Source organism: Bos javanicus, chromosome X, assembly GCF_032452875.1.
Source record: "Bos javanicus breed banteng chromosome X, ARS-OSU_banteng_1.0, whole genome shotgun sequence".
Taxonomy (NCBI): Eukaryota; Metazoa; Chordata; class Mammalia; order Artiodactyla; family Bovidae; genus Bos; species Bos javanicus.
Window position 1 is genome coordinate 38,656,125 of NC_083897.1, and position 24,407 is coordinate 38,680,531.

Consider the following 24,407-nt stretch of genomic DNA (forward strand, 5'->3'; position numbering starts at 1 on the left):
AATCAACTTATGGGGTTTACCACATTGACAAAATACACCTATGACAATTTTATTGGTAGCATCATACTTCAAGGTGAAATATAACACTCTGCACCCAATACTAAGAACAGGGCAAGGATGTCCCCTTTCACCACTTCTATTCAATACCGGACCAGAAGCCTTAGCTAGTGTAACAAGGTTAAGAAAAAGAACAAAGGGAATTCCCTGGTGGGTCAGTGTTTAGGATTCTGTGCTTTCACTGCCATGGGTCTGGGTTTAATCCCTGGTCAGGGAACTAAGATCCCACAAGCTGCAAGGTATAGCCAAACAAAAAGAAATAAATGAAAAAAAGAACAACAGCATACAGAATGGAAAGGAAGAGGTGAAACAGTCTTTATTTGCACATGAGATGGTTGTGTGCATAAACCATCCCACGGTATTTACCAAACTATTAGAGCTAATGTGTAAATTGAAGCTAGGTCACAGAAGGCAAAGCCAATAGGACAGAACTCAATTGTGTTTCCATACACAAGTAACAAGCAGTTAGAAAAGGAAATATAGATGCCATTTACAATAAAAATGTGTAACATAGGGGAAAATGTAACAACCTATGAAAGTACTGCTGGGTAGTAGTGTTGTGTGACCTGTCACCAGCGTGGTGGCTTACTGGGAGAGGAAGCAAGTACCTGCAGAGGATTTGGGGGTGTGGTGGGAGACTGGTGTATGGGTTTGGACAGTCAAGAACCCTGAGAAGAAAGGCCCTGGACAAGCTCAGGGCTTTGTCACAAAGTCTACGAGTACAGCCAGAGATGGAAGGGTAAGCTTTTATTACTCCAGGAGAACTTGGATTCCACCAATGCCTCGCTTATGTGGGGCCTGTAGTGTGACTCATGACTGCAGACACAGAAGCATCTGGAGCCTCTGCTACAGCCCTGGGCTGCTCTCAGAGACACTCAGTGACACGAACCCTGGCTTGCTCCGAAAACTCGGAGTCCCCTTGTCTTTTTTCTTCCTCTCTGCCTGGCTCCCAACTTCCTGCCTTCTTGGGGCTTCTCACTGTCTGGGTAACACAAAGGTGTGTGCCAAGCCAAACCTGGAGTGGGGGGGCATGACCCCTCTGCCACAAGCTGTGCCCGGGGGTGAAGCCTGTGGCCTGGAGAGCCTAGCCTGGCTCAGTGACTGTCCGCAGCACTGAGAGGTGGCCTGGGTAGCGGACCAGCTCCTGGTCCCCCGGGGCAGCCTGCAGACACTGGCCTGGCGGGAAGAGCTGTGGGACTCCCCAGGGCCTCTTGGAACCCCCACTTCCAGCTTGTGGATTAAACCACGGGCCAGCCACACCTGTGTCTTTTCCCAGTTACAAGGCTGGGAGGGGCCCCGCCTTGATGGCTCTGTGCCCTGTAGCCCTTAGCTACAGATGCCCTGCCCAACTGGCAGTGCCCACTCCTGGCTCCTCCTTGGCCCCTCCAGGGCCGGCGGCCTTCTGCTTCCACAGATGCTGGAGCGAGGGCAGGTCATGGAGATGTCCCTGCCCTACTCAGGGCGGGGGGCTCCAAGCCCGGCCCATGCCCACACCCCACAAGTGCCAGGGCCACCACACACCCTCCTCCAGGCAGATGGAGTCCCCCCACCCCCAATGCCCATGGGCTGCCAAGGGGTTGAGGGCCATGAGAACTTCCGACCATGAGAACTTGGACTTCCAGGTTTGGGGATCGGCCCAGGCGGGCGGTTCAGCTCCGAAACTCGTCTCTCTCTTCGGGCCCCTGCCTGTCCTGAAGGTCCTGGCCCGAGTCTGCACAGTGGGTAGGAAATGCCAGTCAGTTAGCCGACAGTGGGGCTGCCCTACCCCCTCGCTCCCAGGGCGCTCTCTGGACTTAGTGGTTTCCATTCCTCAGCAGCACTTCTTTGAATGGAACCTGCCCAGCAGGGGCTTCATATGTTTTGGAAGCATGGGCACGGGCAATCCCAGACTATGGGGAGGGGGAGTGTTGGCAGGACAGGGAAGTAGGACAGGACAGGACTGGGCTGTGCCCAGAGCACATGATTTCTCAAAGGCCACTGTTCTCGGGGGGTACCTGGGAGAGAGCTGGACGAGAGCAGCTGCAGGCTGTCTAGGACCCCGTCCTCGTACAATGCCAGCTTCTGAAGCATCTTCCGTCGCGCCGGATTGATCACGATCTGCGGGGGTCGCGAGGACATGGAGCTGCCCAGGAGGGGTCCTGGGGTGGAGAGAGGACCCCCTGAGCCTCTGAGAACTCCCTGCTGACACTGCTGGCCTCGCGAGCCTTCCCCATCCCCAGCCTAGCTCCCTCCCTGCCCTCCCAAAGGACAGAGGTCCTGAGTGCTTTGTCTGTGGGCAAGGCCTGGAGCCCAATCATGGACTGGGCCTGCTTCACTCCTGGCCTGTCCTCAGCCAGCTGGGGGCATGGCCCGGCGAGACGAGATGGCCTGGGACAGTCCTTCTTTGGACCTTCCTGGGGTCAGGCGAGCAGCCCAACCCAAGACAGCAGCCCGCAACTTGCTAAGGACAGATGGAGCTTCATGGCGGGTCCTGGATCTCTCCTCCCAGAAGGCTGGGGTGGGGAGGATGGGGTTTGCCCGGAAAGGAGGCCTTTGGTCCCCTTGCTGGTACCTTCCACAGCTGTGGGCTGGAGACCCGGGCCGCTCCCACAGCTCGACTCTCGGGCGGCACCCCCTTGGGTGCAGGCAGCCTGCCCGAAGGGTGCTGGCACCCAGCTGGGGGCCCCTGGGCCCGCAGGGCAGCTGGGGCTCAGATGCCAGGAGTGCAGGGCAGCAGAGAGGTCAGACACGCTCTCGTCACTCTCCACGGGCTGGTTGGCACCTTTTTGTGGCCAGTCTGTAGCCTGGGCCTGGGCCCCCAAGGGCGCTGCCAGGGGCTGCCAGGGGCTGGCACGGCTCAGGGCGCTCCCGCTGGTGGACACGTAGGAGTTCTCTTGCGGGGAAGGGGGGCTGCGGCTGGCAGCCTCCAGCTCCAGGCATGGCCCTGCCACCACCACCTGCAGCTCCTCCAGTGTCTGGTACACCTGCAGGGAGGGACCGGGGCTCTCAGGGTGAGTGGCCCCATCCAGGTCCTCGCAGAGGGTAGGGAACCGCAGGGCAGCTCCGGGTCAGGGCCAGAGAAGAGAATCGTTGCCACTAAAGCTAAGGACCAAGAGCGGCTTCTCTTTGTCTTCGAGAAAGCAAACCTTGTTGCCTTGATGCCCTCAATGATGCTCCTTTCTTTTCTCAAGAGAGAGAAATGAGGGATGGGATGGGGAGGGACATGGGAGGGGGGTTCAGGATGGGGAACACATGTACACCCACGGCTGATTCATGTGAATGTATGGCAAAAACCACCACAATATTATAAAGTAATTAGCCTCCAATTAAAATAAATAAATAAATTAAAAAAAAAGAGAGACAAAGAGGTGGGACACAAAAAAGGCAGATGCAGTGGCGCCAGGCACCCAGAAGGGGGCGCAGTAAAAAGCCGATCGCCTCCCTCTCTGTACCCGGCTGGGTTCAGTGGGCGCTCAAGCCGAACCAAAGGGCAGGTGAGCAACATGTGGAGACTGGCATCTCAAGCACTTCCCATACCCCCAGCTCACAGGACTACCTGGGTCATTGGGGGTCTCCTCTTGGCTCGGCGGTGCAGGCAGCAGCAAGCCAGCTGGCCCAGGGCCAGGCCCAGTTGTGGTGGGCACGGCCCTGGCCTGGGGTCCAGGTGCTTCTTGTAGATCTGGGCGGCGACTAGGGCGGCCCACGTGTCTGCGGCCGGCCCGCCTTGGACTGCGGTCTGAGTGCCCTTCAGGGTCACCCCGGCCTCTTCCGCCTCCTCTTCAACCAAGTCTTTCTGTGGGATATGCAACATGAGTCTGGCCCCCATGGGCTGTGCCTTGTGCTGCCATCCCCTGGCCCTCATCTGTGTATGCTCAGCGCTGACTTGGGTCCCCAGGATCCAGCCATGCGCCCAGCGCCTGGGCTGGCTTTCACAGAGCTGACTTCCTGAGAGAGGAGAGACGTCGACATGCTTCGAAAACCAGGGGAAACCACGGCAGGGAGGCCCCCCCAGGGGTTTCGATGAGGGGGCCCAAGCAAGTGACACTTGGGCTCTGATAGAAAGACAGCAACTAGCCAGAGAGGGCGGGGCTCAGAAGGGAGAGCCCCATGGAGATGGGGGGGACAGGACCAGACAGGAAGGACCAGGAGCAGACCCTGGGGTCGGGGGGCGTGGCCTTTCAGGCAGAGGAACAGGGAACTGCCAGGTCTGGAGGACAGACAGCAAGCTGGCAACCATGTCAAGGGTCTGGGCCTTCATCCCAAGCACGGTGGGGGTAAAGGGGTTCCACTGCCTCCTCACAGTTCTAAAAGAGCTTTTTGGTGGTTGCCGAGAGAAGTCATGGCAGGGACCCTGTGGGGTCTGGCATGCTGCCCCACAGCGGTGCTGATGATGGGCCCAAGTGCAGATCTATTTGGTGCCTGGTTCTGGCAGAGACCCCTGGAGACCCGGGAATGGATGGAAACAGCCCTGAGCCCAAGCAACACACCAGCTTATACAGTGTGAAGGATCCTGCAGACTAAGCAAAGAGGAGCTGGATTTTGGGCTCTGGGTCAGTCCACGGAGGAGCAGACCTGCCCTGCAAAACCCAGGGAAGGCGTCTGGGGTGAGGGGGGACGTGGTTCGATTTCAAACCATTGCCTCTCCCAGGTCCCCTGATTCTGTTTTCCACTGTGATTGGGCTGCACCCCCTCTCCCTGACCGCCCCCTGCACCGCCAAACCCAGGTGGGGTCTGGAAGGGCCCATGGCACTTGCCAGGGACAGAGAGGTTTGTCCCCGGCCAGGCAGATGCAGCTGTCTGGGGCCCTGCCTACTCTCAACGATGAGTCAGCAGAGGCCGGGCTGGCTCCTGTGGGGCCCCGCGTTCCGGATTGTTCCTCCCTCCCTCTCTCCCCACCTGCCTCAGGAGGAGGCTCACCAGATACTTGGGCTGGGCGCCATGCATCCTCACGGCCCTCTGGCCGGCCAGGGTCTCCAGCAGCACCTGCAGAGAGAGCAGGCTGCAGACTGGGGCCGCTGAGAACCTGCTCGTGGGACTCAGACTCGGGGGGTCTGGAGGGCCCACGTGGAGCAGAGGAATGGAAAATGACAGACATGTAGGTGCGGAGCCGTGCAGGGCACCTGAGCTGGGGAGGACAGGTCCCGGGATCTGAAGATGGTCAGGCCTGCTGGGAGATTCTCAGGGGCTGCGGCCCCCCACCCCCAGGCCAGTCAAGGGCCCCGCAGCTCACCACGCCAAAGCTGAAGGTGTCGGTGTCTACGGCCAGCCTCCCAGTCTTCACGTACTCCTCGGGCAGGTAGGCCAGGGTGCCGCGCACTGTCCGAGTCCGGGCCACACTACTGCTCTGGCCGGGGTTGGCCCCTGTAAACCGGCTGAGACGGGCCAGGCCGAAGTCCCCCAGTTTGGGCATCAGTCTCTCATCCAGAAGGACGTTGGAACTTGGGGATGGAAGGCGGTGGTGTCAGCCTGGCCCTAGCCCTCTCTGCGACTCATCACTCCGGCACCTACTGCCCCCTGCCTGGTTCTGAGACAATCAGACCGGAGCCACTGACGTGCACCTCAGTGGCGGATCGTGGCCCGTGCTCATGGTGTTCTGGCCACTTGGGGCTCCGAGCAAGTGGCCCCCAGAGCCCCGTCCTACAGTTGAGTCCCTGTTCACCAGTGGGACCCATCCTTGGCCTCCATGTCCACCCCTGGCCCACACTGGGTGCTCAGTGACTCTTAGACCCCAGCCCTGACGCCCCCTGTTCTCAGGAGGATCGCTCAGGGCCAGGCTCCTGGGGACTAGGCAGCAGGCACCCCCGGTCCCTGCTGGCGGGAGGTGTGGGAGCATCACCCCTTGCCATAGGGCTCCTGCCACCCTCAAAGGCCCCCAGGGGCTGGCCGTGTCCCCGCCTCACCTCTTGACATCTCCATGGATGAGGCTGGGGCTATCTTGATGTAAGAACTGAATTGCCCGGGCCGTGCCCAGAAGGATGTCCAGTCGCTGAGGCCAGGAGAGAGGGGGCCAGGCCTGTGTCTGGAGGGGCACAAGGAAGAAAGGGGAGACCACAGAGCCACCATCTTTGATGCCCATCCATGCTTCCCCTGAGCGCTGAAGTGCCAGGTCAGAGATGCTCCTGTCCTGGGCTTGGTCAGCCCTTGCGTCCTGCGGGCGCCTCTCTAGACGGGGCTTAGGGGCTGTCCGTTGCCTCCTGCCCTCTGGACAATGCTGCCAAGATCCTTCCACTACTCTGTTTGCCCAGGGGAGCAGATGGGGCCCCTTTCAGAGGCCCCACGAGCTTGGCTTCCGAGCATGGAGAGTCCCCGATCACTGAGGCTAAGGCCCCGTGTCCCATTCGGACCAGGTGCCAAGCGTGATACAGTGTGCCAGGCCAGGCCAGGCAAGGCTTACCTGGACATGGAGGCGGTCTTCCAGGGAGCCATTGGGCAGGAAGCCATAGACAAGGCAGTAGAAGCCACTCTGAGCACAGTAGCCGGCAAAGTCCACGATGTTGGGGTGACGAAACCTACTTGAAACAGTGGAGTCTCAGCGCTCTGCTCCCAGCATCCAGCATGCCTTCCATCTGGCCATTGCGGGGGGGTGGTGTGGGGTGTGGACGGTCCCTAACCAGGTTCCCTGGCTCGCCTGGGCCTGGCAGGCTGCAGACCAAGGGGGAGCCAGGTCCCCGGACATGTGGTCCTGGCGGGGCCCTGCCCCTGCCTGCAGGCTCACCGCGACAGCTGCTGCACTTCAGTCTGGAAGCTCTGCTTCACTGTGGTCCACTCCAGGTCGGCCTCCTGCAGCCCTCGGGGAGAATGAGGCAGGGGGGACTGGCAGTGTGAGACTCCTGTGGCCCAGACTTCATGTCCCTCCCTGCCCCGCCACCTGTTCTGGGCCCAGAAGGAGCATGGGCCTGGGGGCCCTGGACTGTGAAATCGGAGGGCTGAAAGAACCCTGTGGGGTCGTGAAGGGGGTGGGGGAGGACCACAAAAGCCCAAGTCTGGGATCAGCCCTTGAGGGCCCTGGCGAGGATGCTGCACAGACCTCCTTGAGCCTCTTCACAGCATAGACGGTGTTCCTCATCACCGCCCGGTACACACAGCCAAAGCCGCCCTCCCCGATCTTGAGCTCCTCTGAGAAGTCGTGGGTACCCTGGCAAATCTCATGGAGGGGCCAGCAGAATGAAGAAGAGGGGGCCCCTGGCAGGAGGGACATGGGGCTCTCCAGGCTGGGCTGTGGGAAGAGACCCTGTGTCAGGTGAGGTCCCATGTCCTCCCCTCTGCCTCAGCTCACCCTTGCTGGGCTGCCTAGGGTGGCCCAGGGGACCAAAGGCAGCTGTCACTGCTTGCTGGCGTCAAACCTCTGGGTGGGGGGCAGGACCCACCTACCTTGGTAGATGAGGGGGCTGGAGATGGCAATGGTGGCTGGTGGGCAGCTGGGCTTGGTCCAGGGCAGAGCTCGGGGTCAGAGTGAGTCTGAGAGCCTGGAAAAGCTTCGTAAAGACACCAGTGAAAGGCAGCCAGAGGCCAGTGGCAGGATCTATCGGGGTGGCCAGGAGCAAGGGGGTCCTTTCCTGACGTTCATCAGGCCAACCCCCACGAACCCTCCCAGACCGGGTTGTCTTACCTGGGGAGAGGAAGGTGGAGGCCAGAGACGGCAACTTCCGGTGGCCAGGAACCGCAGCCTCGGAGGGTGCGGAGATGCTGCTGGGTGTCAGGGAGGTGGTGCTTGGGGGCAGAAGCGGGGCGGGAGGGTGCCCTGGGAGGCCGGAGAAAGAAAGGACGTTAGGCCCAGGCTGGAGGGAGGAGCTCCGAGGTAAGCCCTGGGCGGCCCCTGTCCCAGGGTCCGGGGGGTTCCGGGGGTCTCCAGGGCCGCGCTCACAAGCAGTGATGATATCCCGCGCCCGCAGCAGCTGCAGGTGCGTGAGGATGCGCACGAGATCGGCCACGCGGGCGTTGCGGTTGATCCACGGCCACAGGACGCTGGCTGTGCGCTGCCCGGAGCGCTCGCACAGCCGCAGCTCGGTCTGGTCGCGGACGATCAGGGCGGCTGCGGATCAGGGGGCGTCAGGCCGCGGTGTCCAGGCCCCGCGCGGCTCCCCGGCCCGTCCCGCCCCGCCCCTGTCGGCCTGCGGCCACCCACCGAACTGGCACCAGTCGGCGGGCTCCAGGGCGTCCATCACTTTGTAGAAGCGGCACATGACCCAGGGAGGCACCTCGTACAAGAAGTGCTGGGCGCCGGGGACGGCGGGGTCTCCCGGGCCCGGCCCCCCGGCCATGGCCACCGCCGCCGTCGCCGGGCCGGGGCCTCTCCGGGCCGCGGCGGGCGCGGGCCTCGGCCGGCCGGGTCCGCGAACACTGACTCACTTCCCCTTTAAGGCGGCCTCGTGCGACGCCCGGCGGGCCGGAAGGGGCGGCACCCGGGGCCTTCACCACCTCGCCCGCCGCCGCCGCCGCCGCCGCCGCCGCCGCCGCCGCCGCCGCCAGCCCCGGCCACACGGGGGCGCCGCGCGCGGTCACGCCTCCCGGAGGCAGCTCCCCGGGCCCGGCGAGGCGGACTGGTGAGCTTCCAGGAGGAGGAGGAGGGCTCCAAGGGCTGCAGGAGAGCGCTTCTCGGCTCCAGGGACGATGGGCACAGCGAAGGCCTTCCAGAAAGGGTTAGAAGCGGGGCTTCGGAGAGCCGCTGGCTGGTCCTCTTTAGGTTTCCGTTTCGTGGGGAAAGCGGTGGAGAGCGGTCAAGACATCCAGGCGGGACAAGGTCAGATGTGGGTCACACCAGGGCTCCCGGCTGACTCTCTGCAGCTGGCTTGAGGCTGGGGGCAGGAAGAATGATCTGGAAGCTCGCAGCATCTCCACCCACCTCCTGGGCCTGGATCCCATCTTTTCTTGGCCCTCCGGGAACCTGCTCCAGCGGTGGTTAGGTCTTTGCAGCATCTGCCCTCTTCTTCGCTGGCTCCTTCCGCTAGCACAGAAAATGTGTTTATTACGTCTCTTAGAGACAGACCTTCGCTCCGGCTGCCCTCCTCCCTCTTGTCACGCTTGAGGATGGCAGGCTCTGGCGGCTCCCACCCCTTTCTCTGCAGCTCACAGAGCACCGTACTTGGCCTGTCTGGCGTCTCCCCACAGGCCTCCAGCATGCCTCCATCATTCGCAGTAGCAGCCACAGTAGCAGCCACCAGGAAACTGTTACCTCTCTGAACGTCTCTGGAGTTCCTCTCTTCCCCACGGGGCTCTGACCTAGATGAACCTAAACGAACGTGCTTCCCTGCCTCCTCTGGCTCAGGGGTCTTCCTTAGGCACAAAGCACTCCACACCAGTTTTCCTGCTTAAGACCTTCCCGGGGTTCCCGAAGCCCTCAGAAGGATTGCAGCTTTTCAGCATGGCTTCTGACGTTGTCACCATGTGGCCCTTTCCTGCCCACCTGTCTCGCTCTTGGCACTTGGCAGCGGCCTTAACCCAGCCACAACTCCTTGGGGGTCCAAGAACGTGCCAGGGCTCCCACCCCCACGGGTTTGCACCTGCAACTCCGTCCAGCAGATACCCTGGTAGCTGGAAGCTGGCCTGGAGTCCCCTGGTGCATCCTTCTTTAGCTTCAGCACTCATCTGTTTACCCCACACCCCTCCCCGCCCCCCGCCAAGCAGCCAGGGCGCCTTCCTCTTCTGTTTTTTTCCAGCTAGATGCCAGCTTGAAAGGCAGGTCTTCGCTAGCCCCTTGTCCACTTGATCCTGACCCCTGAGGGCTGCCACCCTCCTCACCTGCAGGCTGTCCATCCAGAGACTTCAAGAGTGGTTTGCAGAAACCAGGTTGGCCCAAGACACACCTCTGTGGCGGCCTCTTCCCAGAAGCTGCAGCCACTCCACAAGAGGAGGCCGGCCACACCCTGAGCCCCAGTGGCTTCCATAGGGACAGCTCTTACCGAGACTCCCAAGCTGAGGAGGGAACTAGTGGGCACACACATACTAAGTGAACTGGGACTTGGTCCCACTTCCAATTCTGCTGGACTGCAGCTCCCGGGACAGCCCTGGCACCTCAGGGATGCTCAGGATACACACACGCCATGAATGTCAACCCTCTGTTTTATCATTTAAGGCCAGGATGTTCGAGTGCACCTCCAAGTAGCTGTGTTCACATACATGTACCTGTGATGCTGAACTCTGAGCAGTTCTTTTCACCTCCAAGCCATCGGCAGCCTGATGAAAGACAGCTGTAGGGGAACCATGAGCTCCCGAGAGCACTCCACCTCATCGGAAGCCGGTGGGACGGGGGCAGCGTGTCCTCTGAGCTGGGAGCAGGTCAGCAGAGACCTTGGAAGGGTCTCAGGCGGGAGGCACCGGAGGAGTCAGAGCTAGGGGGTTTCCAAAAGCCCCTCAGCCCATCAGGGACAGCCAGGATGCTGCCCTGCAGAAGGCCCTTCCCACCTGCCGGCTCAGAGCTCCCCTCTGGGCAGGCGGACCCCAAGGCAGGCCGGTGCAGGGTGCCGGCCAGGGCTCTGTCCTCCCCAGGGCGCCCAGAAAGCGGCTGGCTTCTGTGTGTTCCCAGGAAGTGCCCCACCTTGCTGTCCTGGGAGCTGTCTTGATAATGAAAGCCCAGACCTGGAGTCACTTTCACAGAGAGATTTATCGAGAATGCTAACAGCACAGGATACAGTACTTCCCAACAAAAGGTGCGAACGCGTCACTTAGAAAGGCATGCTGAGTATTCTTGGCTTTCACACGTATTAAAAAACTTACAAAAATAAAATAAAACTGCGTGCTGCCCATCTTTTCAAATAGTAAAAGAACCTTATGAAAAAATCACTTGGTTTTACAACAAAAGACACAAACGGACATTTTTATGTAAATTTATAAGGCAAACTCTTTATATAATAAATAGGTTACAGGGATTCAGTGGGGGGTGTTTTTGAAACGTATACAGGTACATTCAGACAGGTTTACTGAAATGGTACAAATTTCCTTAATAAATTGCCTTTTGTTTTTAAATATATCAGTGCTTTCAGTCATTTGGCTATACACAAAGAACCTTTTTTTGAACACTACAAAAAAGCAATCAATATTTTTTGTTTTTAAAACGACCTACTTAAGTTTTCTAAAGTAATTGTCCCAAAACACAAAAACTGAAGGTGAATGCGATAGAGGGCTTTTGGAGATCATCTCCAGCCAAGTCTGTCCTGGGTGACTCCCCGCACCCCACACACACTTTTCCAGCCCTTTTCCTCCTGGGCTGGAGCCAGCTCCCTCTGCACAGGGTGACCAGGGTCCCTGCGACTCAGGAGGGGGCGGTGACCCTGCTTGGTTCTTCTCGCTCCTAAGCCCCATTCCCAAATGGTCAGCACTGTCCTCGAAGAGGGGGCGACCCCGGGTGCTAAGGGAGCACATGGCCACCCCTGTTTTGTCAGTCCTCAATAGTGTCTGGGAGGTAACGGCTACTCAAGAGGATAGGGTTTTGCCATGAAACGAGAAGGGGGGTGGTTTCTCACATCCAAATTTTACTGGGGATCAGATGACAGCCAAGGGCATGCACCACCCCCCGACCCCATCATCATCTCCTCATCCAGGAAAGTGGGGAATCCAGAGGTTATGTTAGTGTCGTGCACTGTGGGGCGGGGTGGATTTGATGATGGTATCCCGAACGGTAATGCCCCCCCCCCCCGAATCATAATGCCCTGTCCACACAAGCCTGACCTGTGGCCACAGTGGAGGTCTCCAAGGAGATGCCCACCCTCTGGCCGAGCCTTGCCCCGCAGGCCCACCCCGACCTTCTCCCGCCGAGATGTGGCTGGCTCCCCTTGCAGGAACGTCAACCTTGTCTGTCCTTAAAAAAATAATCCTGATGCTACTAATCTGGGAGTGGACCAAAACCTGGTTTTGCTCTGACTTCACAAATGGCAGCATGTCAGCTATTTACTTTGTCAGCTCTAGGTGTCACTTCTTTGGGTGGCTTCTGGCTGATCTGGGCAGGGGGTCCTGTCTTTGGCTCTCCCCCTCCTGGGGCAAGAGGACAGCCCCTCTCCTGGTTACCATCCCCTCCCTCCAAATTCTTTTGTTGGTAAAGAAAAGGTGTCTAGAAGCATTTGTCTCTGGAACAATTACTTTAAACATGGTTACAATACAGACTTCAGTTCAAACACAGAAGAGATTTACTTCGCAAAATTCCCTTCACCCACCGAAAATTACACAAATAGAAGCCTCAACACCACAGTTAAGAGGACCAGTAGAGAGAAGCTCATGTTTGGAACACAAAAGGAGAACTCAAAACCAAACCAAACCCAAACAGAAACAACCCCAGAGAGACGAGGGGAGGGTGGAGGAAGGGAGGAGCGCAAACACAGCACACGGTACAGTGTCCGGGTACAGGAGCCCCGTGCGAGGAGAGGGCTCGGCACACCGAGTAACAGTCCTGATGATATTTGGTCATATATTCATCAACTACTGACTCTGGAGTGGCTGTTATTGAAGCAGTGACAATTTAAACGGAAAAGGAGGCCTTGGGAGCAAGGGAAGGAGCAGGTTTTGAGTTCTGCAAGCCTTTGCCATGCCACCGTCCAGCAACCCAGGAACAGTGCACTGGGTGGGCCCTGCTGCCTGGGGCAGGCTGGGTGAGAGGTCACCGGCTGAGGCTAATTCGGTGCCGCCTTCAGATCTCGGGCAGAACTGGACACGCGCCAACACCCATCTGCAAGAGGCTGGACAGCAGTGGTCGCAGCGGCTTCCTCTGCCCGCCCTGGCCCAGGCTGGGTAGGAGAAGAGGCAGGGACCCACCACTAATACTGAACTGAGGGTGGGGCCCAGCCCCCAGGCCCAGGTCCTCCCAGGGGCCTGAGTGGTGCCTGGCCACCTGAAGGGCCTCTAAGGGTTTCTTTTGGACGTAGGCCTCAGAAGTAATAACGCGGGGAGGGAAGCTTTTGGCCCTGGTGATTATAATGCTCTCTGCTTTGGAAGAACAAGTTTCTGGATATTATTCTTATTTTTTTTGGTGTTTTTACTTACTTAAAAAATGATCAAAAAGAACTTACGGCTAAACTCTCTAGCAGATATTGCTCAGTAAGAATTACAAAAGCAAATGCAATTACTCGTAGGATTGGGGCAGTGGGGGAAGAGGAAGGAACGTTTCTGGAGTCTTCGCTACCTCCTGGAGGGGACCCGCTGGACCGCATGTGTGGTTCTGGGGTCCCTGATGTTCTACCTGGTACGGTTCACACTTCCTGAATTGAGACACAGCCTTTCGTCTCCCCTGCGGCCCCCAGACTTGGCAGAGACAGGCCCTACCAGTGGGGAGGCTTGCTGCCTGTCTGCACACTATCACTCTGGGTCACTGGAGGGTGTCGGGGGGGCAGGTCACCCCCATGAACACCAGCTGCCCCACCCAGAGATCAAAGGGGCCCAGGCAGTGCCAACTACATTCTGGGCTTCACCAGAGCCAGGGAGCATGCTTGCATCCACCCACTGAAACGAACTGTCCTGCCTACACCAGCGCCCTGGGGCCCCACTCACAAGCTTGGGAGAAACAGTGCGAAACCCAGGAGCTGCCTCCTTCGCTCGGCACTGGGAAGCCCTTGAAAGAAGCGAGGAAAGACCACGGTTCTGCTTGGACACGAGTGACCAGCAGACGGATTTGTCAGGTTTTTTTTTTGTTGTTTGTTTTCTTCGTTTGTGTTTTTTTTTTCTTTTTTTTTGGTTTTTTAAAATTTCCCCTTGTCCTATGCTATGGTTATCAGAAATATTGTAATTAAGCAACAGGTATAATTTTAACAGGTTTTTGTGTGTGTGTGTGTGTGTGTGTGGAGCCACAAGCAAAATGAGTTTATAACTGTGCAATATACATATATATATATATAAAAATTCAACTGCTTTGTGTGTCTAGTCAGTGTATTTAAATAAAAGGGACAGGAGAGGGAAAAGCAAAACTAAAGAGCAAAACAAAAGCCCAGGAGAGAAAAGACCAAGCAGGTCTATGCGTATAGTCTAGAAGATACTGGATATAATCCGGGTCACCAGGAAGAACAGCTTTGTCACTTGACACACAGACACTGTGGGGAGAGGGACTATCAGTGGGCAGGAGCCAAACCTCGTGGCCTTTTCCCCTCACCGCTGAGCAGGACTCAAGGAGATAGGTGACCGAGGGGGTGGCCGGTAGAACCAAGGCAAGTTTCCCCAATGTTTGGAAACCCCCAGCTGAAGCCCCTTCCATGAGGGTTCTCTCCCCTGCCCTCCCTTGGCCCCAGGCCCCAAATGAGCGCAGAGCCAGGGACTGTCCTCAGGGGCACGCCACACCACAGGTAGACGCTGTGGAGGAGACATCACTTTCTCCTGCTTAGTGGCCTGGGCCCTAATTCGAACCAATTCTTCCTGACACCTCGGCATTTGGGGTAGGCTCGCTGGAGATGACAGAGGAGGAAGAACAGGTGAAGTCAGGTAGTGAGGAGGTTGCGTGCCTTCACAATTCTCTGCTGAGCGCCCCCCTTTCCCACCCGGAGCTGGGCTCCTGTAGCTTCGAGACAGGCAGGTCTCCCTGCAGGGACCGCTACCCGAGAGCCAGAGAAAGAGACAGAGAGATAGACTCTCCAGTGACCCAAGGGCTCCAAGGCGCAGACCCAGCAGTTTCAGGCTGGATTCCCCTTCACCTGCAGCACTGGCCACACAGCAGGCCAGGCTCCAAGTCCTCTTAGATCAGCCTTTTTTGGGCAAAAGCTTGCTCTTATTCACTCAGAAAATCAGGATGTAGTTTCTTGCTCAAGGTTTCCTAGGTCTTCCTTCTGCAATGTTGACAAGGGGCTTCAGTGTTCCCTTTTTTTCCCCTTGAACATGGAACTTTTAGACCCTGGGTGAGGCAGTATCCTAGCAAGCTCTGATAATTCCGCTATGTTTTCTAAAGATTGATACAGATTCAAAAAGAGAAAGAAGCAAAAACACTCAACAAACTCCTCCAGTAGAGCAGAGCGCTGAGATAGGGCCCTTGCAGAGAGCAACTGAGAGCCGGAACACGTGGCGGGGCTGTCGGGCTCGAGAGCGGGGATTCCACTACGAGCCTGGCAACATGCCTGTGCCCCTAGCCCTCCCCAGGCACTGGCCAGTACTCAGGGGGTCAGTAGGCTGATGCCCACAGGGCTCTAGAGAGAACTCACTTCCCCGAGGTCTGGATGGTCTGGGCCACCCACATAGGCAACTCACATCAGAAAAACAATTTGGGGCCATGAACCCGCTAGAAATGGCTGCGCTGAGCTAGGGCTGATGCCTGTGACCTCCCCTGGCCTTGTTGGGCCTGGTAGGAACACTCTGGAGAGGAGGCACAGAGCTCAACTGCCAGGCTCCACGAGATCCAGGCTGCCATACCTGGTGGCTTCCCTTTACACCCTCTGTTCCCTCCTGGGCTCACGCCGCTTGTTAGAAGTTACTTCAAATCCAGAGGTCCTGTCAGCTAAGGAAACTGCTCTTCCACCAAAGATAGCAGCGTGCTTGTGGCTATTAAGTACCCTCCTTCATGATGGCCGTCACGGCAATGACAGGCAGGGAGGCAGGTGACAACCTGGTGCTGTTTCATGTCCCACCGCCACTGCTCGTGACCTCTAGGCTGGCATACCACCACTGAGCAGACTGCTGCTAGCAATGGCATGGGGGCTCAGGAGAGAAGTCAGGTGCTGGCTGTGGCCGGCATGCCCAGGCCACCACTGTGGCTTCCACTGTCCAGGGAGCTGAGGGGAGTGGTGGGGGGGAGCAGGGCATTTCTGGGGGTCTCCTGTGCCTTTCGATAGGGACTACGGTGCAGAAGGGACATGTACTGGACCTTGCTGTGGCCCAGGGGCCACGCCTCACTGTGGTGTCAACGCCAGCAACGACACGGGTTAGGACAGCCAAGTGACAGGCACAGGGCAAGGAGACCCAATGTGACAGACCTAGTCCCTTGGGTATCTGAAAGCTGTCTTATCAATTCCTGCCTTCTGGACACAGTCTATAAGGGATGCCCCCCGAATCTTCGCGGTCTTCAAGTACACACAGAATCAACATCACACTCCCCAACTAGGCCGGACATAGCTGGTGAGAATTCCAAGGCTAGGCCTGCCCTCCAACCTTCTGTCCACCTGTCTCCAGGACAAAGTGGTACAGGACCATCAGCGCCCCTGCCCAAAGGTGACTCGCTCATAATGCCTGTATCTGGGGGAGAGGGAATGTGGATCAAAGGGGGAGAAAACCCTAAGGTGCCACCTATAGCCTTGAAACTCTAGGGGCGGGAGCTGCGGAGCAAGGGGCCTGCAGGTCAGGCTGGGCAGAAAGGAAACGCCACTTGAGATTCGGTGTTCTCGACCACCACATCGGTCAGCCCCAAAATCAACTGTTACAGGTCAAAGGGGGGCATGGCAGGCCCAGCTCTCCTTGGCCCAGGACCAGATGGTGCCAAGCTGCTGGAGAGGTCAGCTTTGGAGACTGGTTCCAGGAGCCACGTTTTATGGATTTGGTTTAATTAATGCCTCAAAACCTGACCCAGGAAACCAGATGGCACCTCCATGACAAATGGGCTGGAGAGCGGGCTCATGTGGACAGGGGTCCTCTGAGAGTGCCAGGAGCCTTTTGTCCTTGGAGGAAGAGGGACCCCAACGAACATGCCCCCTCTTCCAACTCCCATCCCTTCCTGGGGGAGGACTCAGAAGTGAAGCCCAGCAGGTGGACAGCAGAGTGGGTTTGGTTGGGGGACTTGCTTTTGCAGCATCAAGAAATGGATACAAAAATGCTAGAAAGGGCAGCTACAACTCCACAAACAGAACAGGGCAAACTCCCTTGCTTTTAACCGTTCTGGGAGAGAGAGACACAGTTTCATTTTTTTTTCTGAAGCTACTGATTGGAACTGTCAACTAGGGGTCCTGATCACTAAAGGACTGGCAAGGAAGTGCTAGATGGTTTCTAAGATGTTTCACTCCTTCATGGTTACACTGCAGTGAGGAAAGCTGGGGGATAGTAACTGAAATACACGAGACAACACGCACTTGACAGTTCATGGCAGCAGCTCACATGGGACGTGCTTGTGGGTGTTTCTGGAAGCATAAGACTGCTGTCTCGTTTGCTACTTTGATAAGGTACTTCTCAGTTGGACAGATTTAGATATAAGAGACATCTCTGTAAACACAGAAAAGGATATACCAATATGATGAAGATATGCAGCTAGATAAGGACTTCCTGAACAGAGGGTAAAAGCACGGGGTCTCGAATTGAAACTGACAAATGAACACCCCGCAACAAGCCCAAGCCTCGATGCCCCAACACCACAGCCCCTGGTGCTGATGGGGAAAAGCGTGAAGTACCAACCCCTTCCACCAGCCTCCAGCAAGCAAAGGCCGCACAGGGCCCAGCAGAGGAGAACTACTGCTCAGAGGAGTGGCAGGGGATATCTGCACTCATTTTGCCTGCTGCCCGGCCCAACTAACCCGCCCTAGCCGGGTCCTGCACAGGCCAAGGTCAGGGCTTGGCCACTCCGTGACACTGGCAGGCCATAGCGGGTCTCTGTGCTGCCCTTGGCTCTGCAATCCCAATCTTGGTCCACTTCTCCTACCCACTGCCGTTGAGTGGGAAGGCTGAGGAGACCTGGGATCCAGGGTCTGACCGAAGGAGGAGACTCCTGGGAGAGCAAGATCTTGCCTCTCCCATGCCCCTCAGAGAGGCTGGGGTACTAGAGCTGGGTGGATTCAGCGGAGTCTGGGGCTTCCTCAGGGCTCAGAAATGGGTGGCAGGGGGAGCGGGGCTGGACGGCGGGAAGGCCAAGGGTGGGGGAGTTCTGGGGGCCTGAGCTGACCAGTGTCGGCTCGAAGTACGGTCGGGCACTGCGGCTGCCTGGAACAGAAGGGAGCAGTGAGGACGAGGGAGGAAGGGGAGAAATGAAAAGGCTGAAATGAAAGGAGACAGAAACCAAAGGAGAGGAGAGAAATCAATCAGGAAGTCCTTATAAATTGCAGCAAACACTTAGAGTTTCGGAGCTTCGTGGGAACCCTATGTGCTGAGCCCACTTGAAAACAAGCGCAGGTATATACAGATCCAGGTAGTTGTCAACACCGTCACGTCTAGTGGCCTGAGGGACAAAGGGTCGCCAAGTCAAGCCCGCTAGGTTGCTCGCAGAGCAGGTTTGTTTTGAAGTGGGAACATGAAGACTCAATAGTGCAAATAGTTCTAAGCTGTCCCTAAAGGAGTTGAGAATTGGAAAAGTTTTGGAAGAACATTTCCTCTGCCTTCCCCCTGGCCCCTGGCCCCATCTACTAAGGCTCGAACTAGTGGCCACAACTGCTCTGAGCAGCTAGGGATGCCTTCCGCCTGGCCTGCGGCACTCCGCTGGCTGCAGCCTGGGCCAGCCTGCTGGGGCCTCGGCCCCATGGCCTTGGTGGCCTCTGTCTAGTGCTACCCGCTGGAGGCCGGCCCTGGGCCAATGTCGCCTCTGGCGCAGGCCAGTCGACACCCAGTGGGGCTCAAAGGATGCCTCCCTCCTAGCTGGGCCAGAACCGGGGCCGACAGGTGCTATGTCCCCATCCTGTGAAATGTCCTGGTCGATCTGGGGTTGGGGGTGGTGGGAAGCCGTCTGTGTGCCCCCATGTGTGGGATCACACGGGCTGGAGCCACTGGCCGTCTCCACCATCTCTAAAGGATCCAACTGTCTCTCTTGCCTCGGACCTCCTGGTCCCGACGTGGGTGGGCATAAGGGGGACTGGAGGGTGGGGTGGTGGAGCTCGAGGCTGGGCGGGGTGTGGGGGGAGAGGAGAGCTGAGACTGGGGTACCGATGGCCCCCAAACCAGGAGTGTCTTCTCAAGTGCTCTCTGTCCCTAGTGACCACGTGGGGGGGACTGGGTGGGAGGGAGGTGCAGGCACACCCTAAGAAGCCTGGGCAACAGCTTGTCTGGTCAGTAGTATCTGCAGCAAGCCTTGTTGAAGGAGCCTAGTTTAGAAAAGTGCAAAGCTACTTCTGGCCCTGGTTAGGTCTTCAACCTGACTGTGCTTGTCGATAAGAAAAAAACATCCCCAATGCTCCAACTACTCCCACCCTGAAGCCACGAAACTCTAAGTTTACTGAAAGAAAAAAAAATATTTTTTATTTCAGTTAATCGGGAAGCTTTGTCAGAGCCCTACCCATAAGGAGAAGAGACAACAGCTGCCTTTATTCTTGTTGGTTTGCTTTGCAATCCGCTCTGCGTAAAGTCAGCTAACTCTCTCGGTCACGGGCGTCCGGCTGTCCACAGGCTCCTCTCTGTTTGGCCTTGGCATGGAGGATGAGACAATGTCTTTGCGCTCTCCCTCCCCTCGGTGTTTGTACTTTTCTGTGGCCGGGGCCGCGGTGGCGAGCGCGGGCTGAGTCTTAGCAGGCTCCTTGGGGCAGCCATCGCTCTCCAGCGAGCCTGCTCTCGGCATCTTCTCCTCTTTGCAGACGCTGCTGCTCAAGTCCTGGGGCTCAGGGGGGCTGGCAGGGTCCTCGGAGCTCTGGGGCTCGGGCGGGGGTGGGGGCGGGGGCAGGAGCAGCGGCGCGGGGGCCTTCGGGGGCTCCACGTGGTGGTGGTGGTGGTGGTGCTCCTTCTTGGGGGGCGAGGAGGCGCTGCCGCTGCGCCCCTTGGGACTGCTCTCCTTGCTTTTCCGCCCTGGGCTCTTGCAGGTCTTCAGTCCCTTCCCGCTCTTCTCGCCGAGTGTGGACACCAGCAGGGGCTTCACTACCTCCTTCACCTCAATGCTCACCGTCTCCCGGGTCTTGCGCTTCTTGATGGGGAGCACGGTCTCCTGAACGGACCGGATAGATGACTCCTTCACGGCTTTCTTTTTGGCCTCGGCAGTGGCGGCAGCAACCACACTGCCCGGCTTTCGGCCTCGTTTCTTGGGAATGGCCTGGGGGTCGGCCTCCGCTTTTCGCTTCCGGCCGGGGCGCTTGATGACCATGACCTGGGCTGAGGTGGTGGCCCCACCCCCTTCTGCCTTGCTGCCCGGCGCAGCTTGGAAAGGCATCTTGACGAGTAGCTTTCCAGGACTTTTCTCCAGAACCCTTTTCACTTGCACACCCTCTGACGCAGCTGCCTTGGGTCTCGTGGTGCCACTCCCTTTGGGGCGTCCCCGACCTCTGCCAGTTCCTGGAGCTTTGGGAGATTTGGGCTTCTTAGGTGGTTTCTGTTCTCGCCGGGAGGGGCTCCCTCTCCCGGTTACCGTGAAGTCAAAATCATTAGGGTCCAGGGAGGTGTCGCCTACCTTTTCGAAGTACGCAATCAACTCCACTTTAGAGCGAAAGGCTTTTCCCTGGGGACTGTGGGAACAAGCGGAGACACACAAAGAATGGTTAGAAGCTTCCAGAGCAATGCTGGAGGTGAGGCACAGGAGAAGGTGGGTGGTGAACCCTCTGACAGGAGGTGTTCTGCAACTGACATGCCCGATGATACAGCTCACCAAGAGGGACATTTAAGAGAAGCTGAGATGAGCTAAAACTAGGGAGCTGTGGTCCCACTTATACAGGAAGCAATCAGGTCGCCCAACAGCCATAGATGCCCATGTGGCCTGCTGTTACCTGGATGCCCCCGAGAGTTGCACTCCTCAGCCCCCTAAAGGGGTCTGGCCCAGGGACCCTGTCTACCTGCCAGACTGAACTCTCCAGGAATCAGTTTCCTCATTTGCCAGCAGGATGATGCTTTGCTCACCTTTATGTGAGTTACTGGAATTAAATGAGACTGTCTACGAGTGACTTTTCAAAACGGCTAACCTGTCTGGAATCATCTAAGGGGAACAAGTGAAATAAACGTAGTCACACTCATCCTCTAAAGATCTGGCTAGGAAGTGACTCTGTTTTAACAGGTAACACCTGACCACCAGCCCACAGCTGGACAAAGGCCAGAGGGACAGTGGGAAAGTCACTCTGAGCCCATCTGGGGCTCTCTCTAGGCTGTATCGGACAGCCGCCCTTTCCCAGCACGTCTCACACAACAGACTGAACCCTATGAATTCGTATTTCTCAGGGCTCATGAAGTATTGGCACAGAAGGACTCTCCCACAAAGAGGTTCCCAGGCTCTGAGGACAGCCCCTCTGCTGGCAACTCTGCGTCCCCAGTGCTATTCCTCCTCCAGACAAGGCCCTGATGGACATCTCCCTCAGGGCAGTGACCTCCCCAGGTGGCCATTCCAAGCATACCTGATCTCACCCACCAGCAGTGGTCACTACTGAAGACCCGACCGGAAGAGGGGTTATGCACACACACTTTCTTGATCCATGAGCCGCAAGGAGCTAACGCTCCAAGGGGTCCCCATCAGTTTCTTAGCGATGGTCCCTGACTCCCCCACCCCCTGCCACCACTAGCCTTCCCTGCTCTGGAGAGACAGGAATCACCCTTACTTACTTGATCAAGTACACATCATACTTCCCAGCGGAGCGGCCAGATTTCCTTTGCTTAAGCTTTCGGGTCCAACCTTCCGGCAGAGTGGGGTCATCGTACATGGGGCCCCGATCACGAATGATGGAGCGCCGCTGCTTGGGGGATGCAGAAGCTTCTGGCACGGCTGGGGCCGAGCCTGACCCTTCTGAGGTCTCTGCTTTGCCGGCCTCTGCTGGCTCGGCAGAGTGGTGGGCTGCTGGCTGCAGGGGCTCATGCTTGCCCTCTTTGTCTTCTTTCTTATCCTTCTTCACCTTTTTGAACTTCAAAGGTTTGTCCTTCAGGCCCTGGAGATCCTGCTCTTCGGACTTTTCTTCCCTGAGTGTTAAACAAGGATGTCAGTATCACAGGGAACAAACTTTGTGAAGAAAAAAGTGGGCGCTGGCAGGTCTGGGGTGCCCCAACACAGGCAGGGCCCCAGGAGAGGGGCTGTCCTGCCAGCATCCCCCAGATTGAAATGCCCTTCCCCTTCACAGATGACTTGAGAGCCCAGGGCTGCTGACAGTGATGGCCCGCAGCACCCTATCGACACTGTGGTCACCCTGAAGCCCATCCCTAGCAGGCTTGCCCAGATGGCTTCTCGGTGTTACGAGCTAGGGCCTCTGGGTTGGACGGATGATTAGAGGCTCTCTCATCTTCTGGAGAGGGACCTACTCACCAAAATGGAAGGGGCTCCTCTTCCCCAGGGCCTAGCATGAGTGTTACTCTAAGCTTTTGTGTTTGGGGTTTTCTCAAACGGGTGTTCAATGAAAACCGCACAGTACACCTTGGTGATGGGAAGAGCCTAACACTGCCACTGGGGACGTGGTGCCGAGTGCAGTGCTGAGGAAAAACCTGCAGATTTGGAGTAAGCCACCCCAAGCCCAAATCATGATTTTTTTTTGCCATTTCCAAACATGGATCTGCACAAGTGACTTCAACATCCTGTGCCTCAGTCTCCTCATCTTGACAATGGGTACCAACACCCTAGACAGAGAAGAGTCACAAAGGCACTGTCTAAACAGTGGGATGGGGCAGCCAGACACTACTGCCCAGGGTTCTCATGTGAGAAGAGGAGGAGTTCCCTGCTGGGGGAGTCTTTCTCACCAGACTCTCCTGACAACGCGGGGCTTTGGCACTGGGACGTGCCCAATTCCAGGGCGGGCGCCTCCCCATTCCTCCATGCTGACAGACCAGCTCCTCCCCTATGTGTGGGTCCCACCAGGTAGGGCCCCCTCCTTATCTCCTTGGACAATGGTTACTGTGAGGCTCCAGACTCTGGGATTAGAGTCTGGCCATGCTGCTCTCGTGGCTGGGCCAACAGGGTGAGAGCATCACCTGGGCCAGGGAGGCCCAGAAACCAGAACTGTGGGCTCAGAGCAGGTCACCTGCAAAGCCCTCTCTTAGAAGCTCACCCAGGAAAAGAGCCAGACTGATCTGTATTCCAGATCTGAGCCCCAGAGCCCCCAGGGCCCGTGACGCTCACAACAGCCCACCCCAAGTGACTTCCCTTGCTGGCCACGCCCTGGAGACCACCACCAAGGCACCATGGCCTGCCCTGGCCACAAGACTCGAATGACACGGCTCAGTCCCCAAAGGTGAGTTTGCATCAGGAACTCACAGGTTGGGCCTGGGGAGATGGGGCGTGGAAAGGGCACATCCCACCCTCCTACCTATCCTGGCTATCTCCAGCAGAGTTCGAGGGTAAGCCCAGGCTTAGCTCTGTGTCGGAAACCCAGACAGTCCCGGGCCACAGCAAAACGCGGCCCTGATGGCCAAGTCTGGCTTCTTCAGAGCCCTCATGTGCGTTTGTGGATACTGTAACTACGGTGAGCTTCGGCATGAACTACGCACCCCAGGAATGCTCCTTAGGTACCAGCAAGGGTGTCAATGCCGTCTAGGGCCAGCCCTTCTAGAAATCTATGAAGAAGACATACCCACAGAAACACAAAACAACATTGTGCATTTGAGCATGATGCTATTGGCGATAGCATTCTTTTTAGTGGCCCAAGACTGCGGCCAAGCCAGACAGCCACCACCTGAGACCTACTGGGCCAACACTGACACGTGCGCACCATGGAGAGCCAGGTAGCCTGAACCCCAGGGTGGGACCCCCAGGAAGGGGTCCATGGTAGGCCACCCTCCAGGGGAGAAACGGAGGACACTTCAGGAAGCAGAGGGCAGAAATGCACAGAACTAGTCCAGCACGGGGTAGGTGGGACTGAGGTGAGTAATGGCACAGAGCCAGAACTCGCCAGGTGTGTGGACCAGAATTTCATTTTCTGAATCACGTAAAAGTTGACATAACCAAAAAGAAAATCAAGACAGACGGGAAGAGACTAGAACACACCTAGCATCCATGGAGGGGAAGGAGGCTGGCTCAGGTCCTAGGGCAGCCTGTGCTGGGGAAAGTGAAGGTCCAAAAGCATGAACTGCTTAGATTTCAGAGAAGAAAAGAACCCGCTTGGCGATGTCGGGGGAAAAGGAGGGAAAGACAGAAAGTGAGGGAGGGTCTCAAGGATCTTATGGGGACGAAGGTTCTGGGCAGCAGGGAGGCCTCAAGCGGGGGTGGGTCATGGAGCTGTGTTGGGTTTGATTCTGGGTGTGATGGGATTCCTTCAGCTGCAATGTGGAGAGTGACCTGCGGGAGACCCCAGAGGGCAGCAGGTGGCCTGGGGGACTCTGAGGCCTGCTGGACTCCACACCACAGCAGCCTTGCAGAAGCATCACCTTGATGATCTGGGGCAGGGAATGGCAATTCCTCAGGGAGCAATGCCCAGGGCAGGGCAGACTGCTCCAGGGGCTCTTGAGGCACAGTCCCAGGTGAGGGTAGTGGGGACTCGGGACGTGACCAGGAGGTGGAGCAACACAGCTGGCCAGTGTGGGGACAAGTGCCACCAACTGAGGACAGGGAAACCTGGGCCAGCAGCAGGGTGGAGCGACAGCCAGCCCTGTGAGGAGGAACTGCAAGAGCAGCTAACACCGCATTATAAGCAGTCTCCACCTCAACACAAAGGAACAACTAAAAAGAAGCTCAAGGAGGG

At 57.5% G+C, this 24,407-nt stretch overlaps 2 protein-coding genes and 1 long non-coding RNA gene across 4 annotated transcripts in view; 1 reads left to right on the forward strand and 2 right to left on the reverse strand.

The window, feature by feature from the left end:
- Positions 1-789: 789 nt before the first annotated feature.
- Positions 790-8,406, reverse strand: IRAK1 (interleukin 1 receptor associated kinase 1). 2 transcript variants are annotated; one of them, XM_061409008.1, is made up of 14 exons: positions 8,162-8,406; positions 7,901-8,068; positions 7,646-7,777; positions 7,408-7,511; positions 7,064-7,252; positions 6,752-6,816; positions 6,431-6,545; positions 5,937-6,055; positions 5,267-5,474; positions 4,954-5,019; positions 3,593-3,829; positions 2,609-3,020; positions 2,052-2,195; positions 790-1,768 (listed from the first exon to the last, which is right to left on the reverse strand). In XM_061409008.1, exons 1-14 carry the CDS (start codon positions 8,295-8,297, stop codon positions 1,707-1,709), a joined length of 2,157 nt encoding a protein of 718 aa, XP_061264992.1. In that variant the 5' UTR covers positions 8,298-8,406; the 3' UTR covers positions 790-1,706. The 2 variants fall into 2 exon arrangements, with proteins under 2 accessions (XP_061264992.1, XP_061264990.1); XM_061409006.1 differs by having other exon boundaries at positions 2,052-2,154; positions 8,162-8,373.
- Positions 7,747-11,074, forward strand: LOC133242811 (uncharacterized). The gene is made up of 3 exons (XR_009734900.1): positions 7,747-7,834; positions 10,109-10,311; positions 10,559-11,074. It is a non-coding gene; the product is annotated as an uncharacterized LOC133242811 (long non-coding RNA).
- Positions 10,618-24,407, reverse strand: part of MECP2 (methyl-CpG binding protein 2) — a 60,836-nt gene continuing 47,046 nt past the window's right edge. Inside the window, exons 2-3 of the mRNA XM_061409009.1 lie at positions 21,352-21,702; positions 10,618-20,270 (exon numbers count right to left, since the gene is read on the reverse strand). Coding sequence (XP_061264993.1) covers positions 19,187-20,270; positions 21,352-21,702 — 1,435 coding nt within the window. The 3' untranslated portion in view covers positions 10,618-19,186. The remainder of the gene's footprint in view (positions 20,271-21,351; positions 21,703-24,407) is intronic.